This window comes from Rhincodon typus, chromosome 2 (assembly GCF_021869965.1).
Source record: "Rhincodon typus isolate 14 chromosome 2, sRhiTyp1.1, whole genome shotgun sequence".
Classification (NCBI taxonomy): domain Eukaryota; kingdom Metazoa; phylum Chordata; class Chondrichthyes; order Orectolobiformes; family Rhincodontidae; genus Rhincodon; species Rhincodon typus.
This window is the reverse complement of record NC_063333.1, coordinates 37861979-37877389: the sequence shown is the minus strand read 5'-3', so window position 1 is coordinate 37877389 and position 15411 is coordinate 37861979. Positions and strand designations below refer to the sequence as shown.

General features: G+C 39.7%; 1 protein-coding gene across 6 annotated transcripts in view; it reads left to right on the top strand.

Moving 5' to 3' along the window:
• LOC109935264 (sickle tail protein) overlaps positions 1-15411 on the top strand; it is a 150029-nt gene that overhangs the window by 86114 nt on the left and 48504 nt on the right. For all 6 annotated transcript variants that reach the window (XM_048612093.1, XM_048612099.1, XM_048612085.1 and 3 more), the window contains one exon: positions 9740-9915. In XM_048612093.1, the coding sequence (XP_048468050.1) occupies positions 9740-9915 (176 nt within the window). The remainder of the gene's footprint in view (positions 1-9739; positions 9916-15411) is intronic.

Genomic DNA, 15411 nt, shown 5'->3' with positions numbered 1-15411 from the left:
GGCTATGTTAAATTGCCTGTAGTGTCCTGGGATGTGCAGGCTGGGTGGGTTAGTCATGGGAAATGCAGGGTTACTGGGTAGGATAGGATGGGTTTGGGTGGGATGCTCTTCAGAGGATCACTATGGACTTGCTGGGCTAAATTGGCCTGTTTTCACACTGTAGGGATTCTATGAAATTATGACGGCCAACAAATTATAATTTTAAATGTATTATTTTGAGAAAAGTGCCTGTAGTCACTGATCTACATTGGATCATGGCCTAACAACACATGGATTTTTTTTAAAAAAGTTCACGTTAGTATTTAGTCCCATTCATGGCTTTGTCTACCTCTATCAACAACCTGTTCCAATTCTACAAGCATGCAGCATCTTTGCATTCCTCCAATTCTGTGCTCTTGCACATTTCCTGTCTTTATTCAGGTCACTATTGGTGGTTGTGCCTTCACCTGCCTAAGCTCTGAAATCCACTGCCTAAACACCTGTATCTCTGTCTGCTCCATTAAGCCTACCTATTCCATTATTAAAACACTAGCATCTACACTGCTCAGGAAAACCATTGGAGGGAGGTGATGGTGTAGTGGTGATGTCACTGTACTAGTAACCCCAAACCCAGACTCCTGTTTGATAATGTAAGTTCAAATCCCATCAAGGCAGATAGGTAAAGTTTGAACTCAATAAAATTCTGGAATAAAAGCTGGCCAAATGATGACCGTTTAAGTCCATCTGGTTCACTATTATCCTTTTAGGGAAGGAAATCTGCAGTCCTTACCTGGTCTGGTCTACATATGACTCTGGACCCACAGAAATGTGGCTGTTTCTTAACTGCCCTTTGAAATGGCCCAGAAAGCCATTCAGTTCAAGCACAACAAGGAATTAGCAATTAATGCTATCAACAATGCTATAGAATGGCACTCACTCATAGATCTATTCACCTGGCATCCACTAGGGGTGCACTGATCAAAGTGAACTGACAGATAAGGTAAGGGTGAAGGCAGTGTTTGACTGAGGATAGTATCAAGGGACTGAGCAAAGTTTAACACTCTAGGAATGTGTTTTACTGTCCTACTGTCTACCACGTCATTCCTAGCAATAAGGAAGATGATGGCTGCAACCACCGAGACCACCTTGCCATAGTACATTCCTGCAGAAGTTCCTTAGGGTAGTGTTCTAGGCTGAACTATCTTCAGGCTGCTTTATAAATGACCATCCAGGATGCTGATAGTGGGGAATTCAACAGTGCTATTAAGCAGCACCTGCCAAGAAATAACCTGCTCAGTGACGTCCAGTTAAGGTTCTGCCAGGGTCCCTCAGCTCCTGACCTCATTACAATCTTGGTTCAAACATGGACAGAAGAGGTGAGGTGAGAGTGACAGTGACAGCCCTTGATATCAAGACTGCATTCAACTGAGTGTGGCATCAAGGAGCCCAAGCAAAACTGGAATCAATGGGTATTGGGGGAAAACTCTCTGGTGGTTGGAGTCATACCTGGCACATAGGAAGATGGTCATGGTTGTTGGAGGTCAATCAGCTCAGCTTCAGGGCATCTCTGGGAATTCCTCAGGGCAGTGTCCTCTGCCCAAACATCTTCAGCTGCTTCATCAATGACCTTCCCTCCGTCATAAAGTCAGAAGTGGGGATGTTTGCTGAGGATTGGGCAATGTTCAGCAGCATTTGTGACTCCAGCTACTGAAGCAGTCAGTGTTCAAATGCAACAAGATCTGTACAATTTTCAGCCCAAGCCTGGATATTGGCAAGTAATGTTTGCACCAGGCTATGACCATCACCAAATGAGAAACAATCTAACCACCATCCCTTGACATTCAATGGTGTTACCAACACTTAATCCCACTATCAACATTCTGGGTGTTATGATTGACCAGAAACTCAACTGGATTCACCACATAAACACAGTGGTTACAAGAGCAGGCCAGAAACTAGGACTCCTCAAAGCCTGTCCACCATCTACAAGGCACAAGTCAGGAGTGTGATGGAATACTCCCCGCTTGCCTGAATCAGTGCAGCCCCGACGACACTCAAGAAGCTTGACACCATCCAGGAAAAAGCAGCCGGCTTGATTGGCACTACATCCACTGCCTCCACCACCAATGCCCAGTTGCAGCAGTGTGTACTATCTACAAGATGCACTGCAGAAATGCACCAAAGATCCTCAGACAGCACCTTCCAAACCCACGAACACTTCCATCTAGAAGGACAAGGGCAGCAGACATATGGGAGCACCACCACCTCTAAATGCCCCTCCAAGTCACTCACCATCCTGACTTGGAAATATATTGCTGTTCCTTCACTGTCACTGGGTCAAAAACCTGGAATTCCCTCCCTAATAGCATTGTGGCTCAACCCACAGCAGGAGGACTGCAGTGGTTCAAGAAGGCAGCTCACCACCAGCTTCTCAAGGGCAACTAGGGATGGACAAGAAATGCTGGCCAGCCAGCAATGCCCACATCCCACATCCCACAAATGAATAGGAAAAAAAAAAATCCCATCAGCATATTACCTTAACTGGGGTTGTTTGATGATCATTACAGGGCATCAGTACTATTCCATACTACTTAGGTGCTGAAACCAGCAATGCATTTGAATACTTTCCACAAGGGTTCAGATTAGTGAAGTTTCAACAATGCTCAACACCATCTAGGACTAAGCAGTCTGCTTTCATGACACTTCATCCTCCATCTTCAACATGTACTCCCTCCACCACTGACGCACAGTGGCAACCGTGCATACTTTCTACAAAGTGTACTGCAGCAACTTATCAAGACTCCTTCAAAAGTGCGTCCAAAAACCACCTAGAAGGACAACATAAGAACATAAGAAATAGGAGCAGGAGTAGGCCATCTGGCCTGTTAAGCCTGCTCCACCTTTCAATAAGATCATGGCTGATCTTTTCGTGGTCTTGATGCCACTTGCTCACCATAAGCCTTTAGTTCCTTTCCTGCTCAAAAATCTGTCTAGCTTTTCCTTAAGAACATTCACAAGGTAGCCTCAACTGCTTCACTGGGCAGGGAATTCCACAGATTCACAATCCTTTGGGTGAAGAAGTTCCTCCTCAACTCCTCAGTCATAAATCTGCTTCTCCCTTATTTTGAGTCTATACTTCCTAGTTCTAGTTTCACCCGCCCGCGGAAACAACTTCCCTGCTTCTATCATCTTTTCCTTTCATAATTTTGTTTCTATAAGAGCCCCACCACCATTCTTCTAAATTCCAATGAGTATAGACCCAGTCTACTCAACCTCTCCTCATAAGCTAATTTTCTCAATTCTGGTGAACCTAGAGGACCTCCTCTCCAATGCCAGTATATCCTTTCTCAATTAAGGAGACCAAAGCTGTGCACAGTACTCCAGGTGTGATCTCACCAGCACCCTGTGCAGTTGCAGCATAACCTTCCTGTGTTTCAACTCCATTCCTCGAGCAATGAAAGATGATACTTCATTTTCCTTCGTAATTACCTGCTGCACAAGGATCAGCCATATGTGGGAATACAATTAACTGCAATTTCCACTTGAAGCAATACAAATCCTGACTTGGAACTCTATCGCTGTTCCTTCAATATCTCTGGTCAAAATCCTGGAACTCCATCTCTAATACCACTTTGGGTGTACCTACACCACTCGGACCGTAACGATTCGTGAAGACAACTCACCACCACTTGTCAAGTGATTAGAAATGAGCAATATATGCTACCCTTACCAGTGATCCTGTCACTTCCTTGAATGAAAATAGCTGCCAAAGACCTACTTCTGACTAGTCTATTGTCAACTGTCCTATTATCATAATCTGACACCAAGCCACATAACAAGATAAGGTTTGATAATTCCCTCTAAAGCTGTATAGGGCATTTTACTATGTTAAAGGTGCTATATAAATACAATCATTACCAATATTGTCACAAAAGTTTTATTTATTTAAAGATCAATTTCAGTCGTGACCAAAAGCTGAGTTGGAGTAAATTTTGCAATCAATAGTTCCAAGTTAAACCTAAAATTCCAAAAACACAATACCAAGGCAGTCATTAGATTAGAAACTCAATGCTTTCAGGGTGCAGAGTCAATCATGTTCCTGAGTATCTCCAGATCTTTAAGACACTGAGTAACTATGCCAATTAGGGCCAAAAGTAATTTGGCAAATGCTTTTCCAAACATGTTTAATGTTGTATTGGTGCTTTCAATTCCACTTGATCACAAATGCACCATTTTCCAATGCAGAATAAATAAAAGATGTGAAATTTGTCATGATGTCTTTGCTTGTGTGAAAATGTTATTTCATCACTGCAGCCTGTGTAGCTGATTATTTTAACAATAGAATTGATGTGTACATTATCTATCCAGGCAGATCTAAAATATACATAGCACTATCAAACTGTTATGTTTTAGATTGTGATAGCATTACATGACAAATTGGGAGGTGCGGTTTGTTTTTATGCAAAGCAAATATTGAAAATTGCACAATTTTTTTGGGTTTAAGGTACATTCCATCTTCTACAAACAAGTTATAAAAATTGTCAAAAATGGGTGGCATTTAATGTGAATGCTATTATTTGGACATGTATGATAACTTTATATTTTGTATTCATGGAGTATTTATCTTGCAGTTAGTAAGCGCAAGGAGGATTACATATGTAATTACTTTTTGTGTGTAGGGCAGTCTATCAATCCCCTTGGAGCATGGGTTGAATTGCAGCCTATTTGGAATTTGATGCTGTATTTATATGGCAAGTGGTGATTGGATTCATTTGTAAATCTAGGCTATTTGAACTGTAGGCTCAGAACATTGGAGTATTGACCTGGTTTACCCCAATCAAACTCTCGTGATTCAGTTACTAATAAACTGACAGCATTTAGAGCACAAACAAGCCTATATGTTTTCTTTTTCCTCAACTTCACCCATTCTGCTTCTTACATGCTTTCAAGTGACCCTCTGCCATTGTGGAACACAACATTTTAATGCAATAAATGCCACAGTACTTGTGCAAGGAATAGCTAGATTAAAATTTGGCTCAGCAATTATGGAAATGCAGAGGGCTGTCAGGTATGAAAGGCTGAGACAGATGCATGTGCACAGCTGAGGAAGTAGTAACCTGTATACTACAGGAAAATCCAAAGTGTCTATCAAAAGACTGATTCCAGGTGTTGCATGTTGAATGATTTCCAGTAATAATGGTCAGTTTATGGACCAATTGAAAAAATGTAATGAAGAAAATTTGGCTCTAATTTCTATCTTTTAAAAAGATTGATGGAGCCAGCAACTGAAGTATTTAACAATTTCATTTTAGTTTTAAATTTACTGTGAGTGGTAGCTTTTGGTGTGATTTAGGAATTTGAATGGATTGATCCAGAAGATGCTGCAGTTGAAACTTGTTGCAAAAAGCATGTTATTCTCACTGATCCTTTGGTGCCAAATTCACTCTGCAATCTGTCGGAACAAATAATTAAAATACACCTCAGTCAGCATAGCAGCAAATCTTGAGCAAGTTGATCAATAGTTAGTTTAAAAATTCATTTCAATTGTAGATTTTCTACAGAAACTTGAACTTATAAATGGAATAGAGACAGTAGGAACTGCAGATGCTGGAGAATCTGAGATATACAAGGTGTAGAGCTGGATGAACACAGCAGGCCAAGCAGCATCAGAGGGGCAGGAAGGCTGACGTTTCAGGCCTAGACCCCCCTTCAGAAATGGAAAAACATTTCTGAAGAAGGGTCTAGGCCCAAAACATCAGCCTTCCTGCTGCTTGGCCTGTTGTGTTCATCCAGCTCTACACCTTGTATATCTCTTAAATGGAACAATTCAGCACAACCATGGAATTGTGATGTTAACTATGGCTTAGGAAAAGAACACAATTATTCTCCACTCCTAATATTGTTAGTCTTCAAAATAGAGCTGATAGAAAGCATCAGAAGAGTTGTAGTTTATTTCTGCTGACTGTGACTTGGGCAAAGTTGTTAACGAAATCCAACTATAAAATGGTTGCAGTACAGGAAGAGGCCATTCAACACTATCTGCACTGGTTGAATAAGTTTGCCACCCATTCTAATCCCATTTACAGGATCTGCTCCATTGCCTTGCAGTTTCCATTGTTTCAAGTACAGATCCAGGTTCCTTTTATGGTTTCCAACTTAACGACCAAACTGGCAGCAAATTCCGGGCTTCCCCAACCTCTGGATGAAAAGGTTTTTCATCTAGACCTTTCCATCTTGAATCTGTGCCCTGCCTATAACTAACTTCTCCCATCCACACTATCTGAGCCCCTCAATATTTTGTGCACATCACTTAAGTCACCCCTTTTCCTCCTCTGTTCTAAAGAAAATCACCTGGCCTATCCAATCTCCTTGTAGCTGCAATTTTGAAACCCTGGCAACATTCCTGTAAGTCTCTTTTAGTTCTTGAAAGAGGGCAATTACATCCTTTCTGTAAGGTGACCAAAATTTGTACACCACTCCAGCTGTGACTTAACCAGTGTCTTCTATAGGTCAAGCATAACAACATCCCTGCTCTTGCTTTCAATACTTCACCCAATGAAGAAAATAATCCTATGTACCTGTCCTGCCACCTTCAGGGCCTTTTGGATATGCACAAGGTCTCTCACTACCTCTACCTCCTCTCCATACCATCCCATTGATTGTGTATTCCCTTCCTTTGTTTATCCTTTCCAAATATATTCTCCAGATTGGATGCAAAGAGGCAAATAAAATTCAAAGTCAACAGCAATACTCTTCACGATCAATTACCCAGTCGTTTATTGTCATCAAATTTCCAAATAATACCTTCCATTTAAATTGATAAGGAATTCATAAAACAAATATCTAATTCAATTTTGCCACTTGCCAGTTTAGGAGGGTTAGCCATGGTAAATGGGTTCCAGGGATACTTTACGGGGCTTGGCCTAGGTGGGATGCTCTTCGGAGGGTTGATGCAGACCTGATAGGCCAAATGGTTTCTCTCTGCACTGTAAGGATTCTAGTCTGTGAACAATTTTTATCTTAACCAGGTAGTAAAAGTGTTAATAAGCAGACAACTATTGAGTAAATATTACCACACAATTAAGTAATTTTGCAATTGCTATCAAAGCTTATTGCTAGGAACTGTAGATTTGAAGAATGCTGTAATTTACTTGTTTGACGTGAATAAAGGGTTTCAGAGGAATGCAAAGAACTGATACCCTAAGATGGAATTTGTTTCAGTGAGTACCGTACCTTTTTTGATTGTGCTATTAAGTGATGTGCAAAAAGTATATTAATTTTCCAGTACATTTAAGGTATTTAAAAACATTTAGAAATCCAACAGTAGCTGTAATAATAATGTCCAGAAGTGATGTATCTCTTGAAAAGAAGTGGAACGTATTTCTTCATGCATTCACTGTACCAGTGGCACCATTATGTAGTGGACTATGCAGCAATAGAGATATCAATGCTATTTATTCAGCCATCTGTATCTCCTCCCCATTGATTTTTAATGGTTGTGATATGGATCTAGATACTTTACAGTTTGATCGAATGGGAGGGTTGGTAGGAAATTTTAGACATAGAATAAATAATGGTCTGTTTCTTGTCATTAATTTCCTGAAAATAGTAATGGTATGCCGTGAATTTTGGATACTTTTTGCTCAGTGCTTTTTGTTACTAATACCCTTGCAGTTCAGTATTTGGGAACTGAAAGGATGGTAGTTAGTTGAACCAATCACTTTTTTGTCCCTTCTGGGTGCCCTGAGATTTAGTGCCTCTGGTTATATTATCAAGAATGATGTATTTTGTAAGCCTTTAATTCCATAGGTAAGCTTTTAAAAATATACCACAGGCAGGTGTGATAACTGTACTTAGTGTGTGCAAGTATTTCATTTTTTGAAGTGTTACTTCACTTCACCTTTACTTAATCCCCAGATTAACAGACAAACTGCACAGTGGCTCATTTGGCCATTTGAGGTTAATCATGAAAGGTTGATTTATTTACAGATAAACCAAGGCAGAAAAAAATGTTATGGAGCTACATTGAAAATTATATTCAGCAATAGGTTACCTTCGAGTACGTTAGGACCTTGATCAGATGGAGTTTAATTTAGGTAAATGTAAGGTGTTGCATTTTTTTGGAAAGGCAAATCAGGGCAGGACTTGTGTAGTTAATGGTAAGATCCTGGGGAGTGTTGCTGAACAAAGAAACCTTGGGGTGCAGGTTCATAATTCCTTAAAAGTGGAGTCACAGGTAGAAAGGATTGTGAAGAAGGCACTTGGTATGCTTGCCTTTATTCGTCAGTGCATTGAGTAAAGGAGCTTGGGCGGTCATGTTGCAGCTGTACAGGACAATGGCTAGGCCACTTCTGGAATACTGTGTGCAATTCTGGTCACCCTGCTATAGGAAGGATGTTGTGAAACTTAAGAGTTCAGAAAAGATTTACAAGGATGTTGCCAGGGTTGGAGGGTTTGAGCTATAGGGAGAGGCTGAATAGGCTGGGGCTGTTTCCCTGGAGTGTCAGAGATTGAGGGGTGACCTTTATAGAGGTTTATTAAAATCATAAGGAACAATGGAGAGGGTGAATAGACAAGGTCTTTACCCTGGGGTGGGGAGTCCAAAACTAGAGGGCATAGGTTTAAGTGAGAGGGGAAGACTTAAAAGGGATCGAAGGGGCAAGTTTTTTAACGCAGAGGGTGGTGTGCCTCTGGAATGAGCTGTCAGAGGAAGTGGTGAAGACTAGTATAATTACAACATCTAAAAGGCATCAGGATGAGTATATGAATAGGAAGGGCTTAGAAGGATATGGGTCAAGTGCTGGCAAATGAGACTAGATTAATTTAGGATATCTGGTCAGCATGGATGAATTGGACCAAAGGGTCTGCTTCCATGCTGTTCATCTTTATGACTCTGACAGTACAAAAGCTATTGTCTTATTTTTGCAATCAGAAGTATCAAATGTAGCGAAGAAGATCACCCCAAATTCTATGTTATTAAGTAAGACTTGTGAATCATTCATAATGTGAACCATGACAGTCGTTGCTGATCTGAAAGTTAAGTTTTTATGCATCTTGTGCAGTGCACTAGGCCCTGAGTACAGAGTTATTGTCTTAAAATAATGTAACCTGCTGAATCATGGTGTCTATCAGATGATAAGCATTATAGCAATCCTTGATTGATTGGTCAATTTAAAAATAACTGTTTTCTCATGATTTAGAAAACTGAATAAGAATTATTTCTTATTCATGTTATTGAAAACCTTTGCTTCTCATGCAAGCACACCAATTGGCCACCTGTTTAGTAATTAACAAACAGTCAAATGATATTTGGAGTCGTGCAAAATTTAAGAAAATAAAACTCCTGATCTTGGGATTTGGGAAAGCAGTTTTCCCCACGAATATTGTATTTACACATTCAAGATTGGGTTCCTTGCATCAAATGCACTTACAATACCTGAGACTGATTCATCAATTTGACAGCAGACTCCTTCACTTGAATGAAACAGAATTATAAGTGTCAACTCTAATTACTGACGTGACATTTGAAAACAAATCTGACTAGTAATTGTTCCATCAGTTCCTACCAGTGAAATAACCATTTGGCTTCTGACTTAATTCAATTTTGTGTGTGACATTTCTATGAAGAGTTTAAATCAAACGAAGATTCAGCTGTGGGGGTGCTCATTGTGATTGGCCTCTGGGGGTAGTAAAGCAATTCAATTGTCAGGGATGTTCGGCAGGCAGAGAAAATTTAACCTGAATTCTTCTCTGCTGACAGCTCGAGAACCAGGAGACGCTCAGAGCAATGTTCAAGAAAGCAGAGTCCGAAATCAATGGTAGAGTTATTGAAGCAATGAAGAGAGCAGAGGATCCACTACAGCGACAGCGTATACTGGTGGAAGAAGAGAGACAGAAGTACTTAGTTGATGAGGAGAAGATAGTACAGCAGCTATGGTATGTCGGCTGGTTGTCAGTCATTTATAATTGCATTGTGTTTTAGGATGCCCTTTCATTTTTATGAACTTTGTTACTAAATTAGTTTTTTTTTCTGCCCTGTATTGTCTTGGAGATGTGAGATTTGGTGTCTCTTGCTTCAAGTTTGAGATTTATACTTATGATTTAAATTCATGAATGCTCAAATTTCCTTCTGAAGATGTGTGTTACTGCTGTAATGGATTTGAGATTGCAGTGACAAGCTTTCACTCTTCCGTGGATAACTTCCTGATCTGTGTGGAGCTCGAATCACACAAGGGAAATAAAAAGCTCCTGTCCTGTTCAATACCTGGTCTGTGCTTCATTAGCTAATTTGATGATGGGGTAGCAATATGGATGCCTCGGCTGCTCTTTTTGTCCTGGATGAAGTTGAAGAACATCTGGGCTCTGCTCCAGTTTCAGATGAGGAAAAGAGACTTGTGTTTATATTGCATTTTTCATGACCACTGAATATTCAAAGCAGCTTACAGCCAACAATGTATGTTTGAAGTGTGTTCACGAATGTAATAAATAACAGCTAATTTGCACACAGCGATCTCCCACCAATAAAAACATAATGCTGACAGCTAATATATTTTTGTGATGCTTATTGAGGAATAAATATTCACTAAGGCACCAGGGATTAGTCTTCCACTTTTCTATGAAGTAGTGCAATAGGATCTTTTTATATCTGCCCAAGAAAGCAGATGTGGTCTTGGTTTAATGTTTCATCCAAAAGGCAGCATCTCCAACAGCACAGTATTCCTTCGGTACTACACAAAGTTGCAAGCCTTGTAATACTTTGACTTAAATCCAGAATCTTGGAGATTGGCTTTAATTTTTACCTTTGTGTTTGATGTTTCATTGTTGGGGTAGCAGGCAGAAAACTGCCAGTGCATATGGAGGCCTATTCAACTAAGAGTCAAGAAAGAAAAGAAAATGGGGCTCTTGTTGGAGTGGGGAGGACTGAAACTGAAGCTCCCTAGTTAACATCAGATTTAAGTAAACACATTTGACATCAAACAGAATTAATTACTTTTCTTTACATCATTGACTTCAAACAGTTGTGACCTTTGTATTGCCTTCTATTGAAGTTGTTCTAAAGTAAACAAGCCACATATATTGTTTTGCAGGAATTTAGCAACCTTAATCTTAGTCCAAGCTAGAATTTTGTTCCTGAAGATATTGTAGTTTCACATTTACTGAGCACAGTTTGATTTTGATGAAAAAAATAAACATCAATACATTTGTACGTATGCTTCCTTGTGTTTGGAAATAGGATACAAATTTTCCTGTTATAATACAGTGGATTCATATTCTTATGTACTGTTTGTAGTTATGAAAACTGCAGGGCTACCTTTTAACAATAGAATATTACCCTGATAGAAATAACTATTTTACCTGGTGTATTATTTACAAATTCAACAATGGTATTTAGTGCCAATTGAATAGATTAAAAGATCTAATGACTGATAATTGGCTAAATTTTTCTGGAAAGATGTCATGTTCAGAGTTACAAGTCAGTGGGGGAGCATTTTGGGAATAGTGACCATAATTCCATAAGTTTTCAGATGCTTATGGATAAGGATAACAGTGGACCTCGGGTGAAGGAATTAAATTGGGGGAAGGCCGACCATAACCAAATTAGACAAGAATTGGTGAACGTGGATTGGGAGCAGCTGTTTTGAGAGTATATCCACATCTGACATGAGAGCCTTGTAAAGACTAAGCGATTGGAGTGCAGGACAGGCATGTTCCTGTGAAAATGAAGGACAGAAATGGCAGGATTCGGGAACCTTGGATGGCAGGGAGAATTATCAGCCTAGTCAATAAAAAATGAAATATACCTCCGCTCTAGGCAACTAAAAACCGACCAAGTCTTTGAAGAATATAGAGAAAGTAGGAGGGAGCTCAAATGGGGAGTTAGGAGGGCTAAAAGTGCTCATGAAATGTCCTTAGCCAACAGGGTTAAGGAGATTCCCAAGGCAGTTTTACATAGATTGGGAGCAAGAGAGTAGCTAGGAAAGGAGTAAGCCTACTCTAAGATAAAGGAGGGAGGTTATGTGTGGAGCCAGAGGAAATGAGTGAGATCCTTAATGAGTACTTTACATCAATAGTCACCAAAGAGAGGGATGTGAGGGATGTTAAGGTTAAGAAAAGATGTGAATATTTGGGCAGTCAACACAATGAGCGAGGAAGTGTTGGGTGTCTTGAAATGTATTAAGGTAGACAAGTCCCTTGGGCCAGATGGGATCTATCCCAGGATACCATGTTTGGCAAGGAAGGAAATAGCTAGGTCCTTAACATATATCTTTGCATCCTCTTTGGCCTCCGCCATTGTTCCAGGGGACTGGAGAATGGCCAGAGAATGACTTTGTTGGTGATAGGCCAAATGGGTTTGTGTGGTGAAGGTCACTTCTCACCAACTTGATTGAGTTTTTTGAGGAGTTGACAAATGATTGAGGAAAGGGCAGTGACTGTTGTCTACGTGGACATTAGTAAGGCCTTTGATAAGGTACCATATGGCAGGCTTGTACAAAAGGTAGAGTCTCATGGAATCTAGGGTGTGCTGGCTAGATAGATACAGAACTGGCTTGGTCATAGAAGACAGAAGCGGTGGATGGGTGCTTTTCTGGAACAGAGATCAGTAACTAGTGGTGTTCCACAGGGATCAGTGCTGAGACCTTTGTAATATGTAAAGGATACGGTGGGATATACATTGCAGATTTGGGCAGAGAAATAGCGGACAGATTTTAATCCTGACAAATGTGACTATGCATTTTGGAAGATCAAATTCAGGTGTGATTTTATACAATAAATAGCAGAACCCTTAGGAGCATTGACATACAGAGGGATCTTGGCGTACAGGTCCACAGATCCCTGAAAGTGGCAACACCAGTGGAAAAGGTGGTCAAGAAGGTGTACACACACTTGCCTTCATCGACTGTGGCATCAAATATAAAACTTGGCAAGTTATGTTACAGCTGTATTAAACTTTAGGTCACATTTTGAAATATTGCGTGCAGTTGTGGTCGCCTCAGTACCGAAAGGACATGGATGCTTTGGACAGGCTGCAGAGAAGGTTTACCAGAGTTTTGCCTGGTTTGGGAGGGCTTTAGTTGTGAGGAGAGGTTGGATAAACTCAGACTGTTTTCACTGAAACAATGGAGGCTGAGGGGCAACCTGATGGAGGTCTACAAAATTGAGCGGCATTGATAGGGTGGATAGTCAGAGACTTTTCCCCAAGATGGGAAGGTTAACTATAAGAGGACATGTGCTCAAGGTGACGGGAAGATTTAGAATAGAAGTGCTGGAAAAATTTTTCTCAGAAGTTTGTGGATGCCTGGAATGCACTGCCAGTGGAGGTGGTGACAGCAGCACATTAACAATGTTTAAGGTGTATCTTGATAGACACGTGAACAGGAGGCAAACAGCAGGATAGATACCATGCATTGCCAGTAGGTAGCGGGCCTAAAAGGATTAGCAATTGGTGCTGGCTTGATGGGCCGAAAAGTCTGTTACTGTGCTGTTGTTGTATTGTTAATTAGACTTATTAAGTTTTAAACATTTTTGTCCACAAAGCTGCCCACAATGAAAGCTAATAATGGTGCCAAAGTAATGTAATTGAATCCATCCCTTTTGCTTTATTTTTTCATATTCTATTCTCGGTATAACTCAGTGTCGTTTAAAAACTATTGAAAGCCAGTTTCAAAGATGGAGTTTTCATAACTTTTTTAAAGCATAATATATTTGAGAAGATTATTTGTAGCAGTGGAGTTGGTCTCTACCCATCTACATTGTCCTCCATTGCTTCAGACAAATCATACTACTCATTGACTAAAGTCATTTAGCCAAGTGACAGTTATTCTAATTGAAATGCGTATGAAACATGAATATTGCATGTAAATGTTGGACTTTCCACAAATCTGTCTTTGTTCAACTCCAAACATGAATGAACCTTGATTCATTCATTGCATTTAAGCATCTCCATGATTGCTCAATCTTGACTTTTGTTAAATTACATACTACTGAGATGTGTGAAGATCTCCAATCTTTGAATTCCGGAATCAACTTAAATGTCTGTCTTTTTCTGGGGGTGGGGATCAGGAGACAGAATCAGCTGGTTAATATCAGCAGCATGTGTCATTGTGGATGATGGAACACAAAGGAAAAAACTGCCTTCAATAGCAGTTTTTCTATTATTTCGCACTTGTATAACTTTGAATCTCTTGCTTGTTCAGATTACCTTCTGCATGTTGATCTATTTTGTTCGGCGATCACGGGATTTCCTGCTGGTAATCCATGTGCCTACTGGGTAACACATAATGTGCTGTGTTTGTTTTTTTTTAAAGGCTTAAAATGCCTGTTCAGTCATGCTCAAAGCATGTATTTTGTATTTTGATGCTTTTGAGTTTTGAACATAGACAATCTTCCATGTGGTCACATTCTACTTTATTAACTAACATAATTCTGCCAGTCCTGCAAAGAAACCACGTTGAGAAGAGACTGATCAATATAATCAATACTATCAATGTATTGACCAAGTTACTGTACTGGAATTGGCCAGTTATGAAAGTATACTTGGGCTTCACCTTGCAAAACCATAAAAACTGAAGCTCACAGTGATCCCATGCCACTTCTAAAATGGCATAAAGAAATCACAACTCTGGTTATCACAGGCATCAGTTTTAACTTGCATCTTTGTCATATATTCAATAAATTTGTTTTGAATAAAAGGGTAAAGCTGGAAATACTGGGCAAGTATCAGCATTTTTTTGGAAAGAGAACTAGTATTAATGTTTGCTGTTGACAGCACTTCACAAAAATTGATGTTAGAGATAAATAGTTTTTTTTTCAAATAACTGCTTTTATTCGCAACTTTTTGTTCAGTCCTATTCCTTAGCCATTTAATTGTCTCTGCTAATTGTTTATTAATAGTGTTTAGTTTACAGGTTGCAGACATTTAACTTGGGATTCACTAAATACTCCTAAATATAGGAATAAACAAATTACAGTTATTGGGTTTGGAAGTGCATATTTATACAGTGTTACTCTGCTTATTTAAAAACAAAATTCTCCGTGTGTAAGAATTAGTCCTAGTTCTATCCTGGACCACCTGATTTTCTGGTTTAGAATATGGCAGTAGAGAACCCCTGCCTAATGTCAAATGAAAATGTTGAAAATGATAGAAAGCAAGTGTAAAATGTTTGGACGTGATTACTGTCCAATGTTCTCCAAGTCTGTACCATAAATCTACTGGAGGAATGAAGTATTTATGAAATATGGATTACCTCCCTACCAATGATGACTGATCACTGGACTCAGAAATATTAACTCTGTTTTTCTCTCCATAGATTCTTCAGCACTTTGTTTTTGTTTCGGATCTCCAGCACCCGCAGTTTATGTATGTATGGTTGTATGGTTGTATGGATGTATGGTTGTATGGATGTATGGATGTATGGTTGTATGGATGTATGG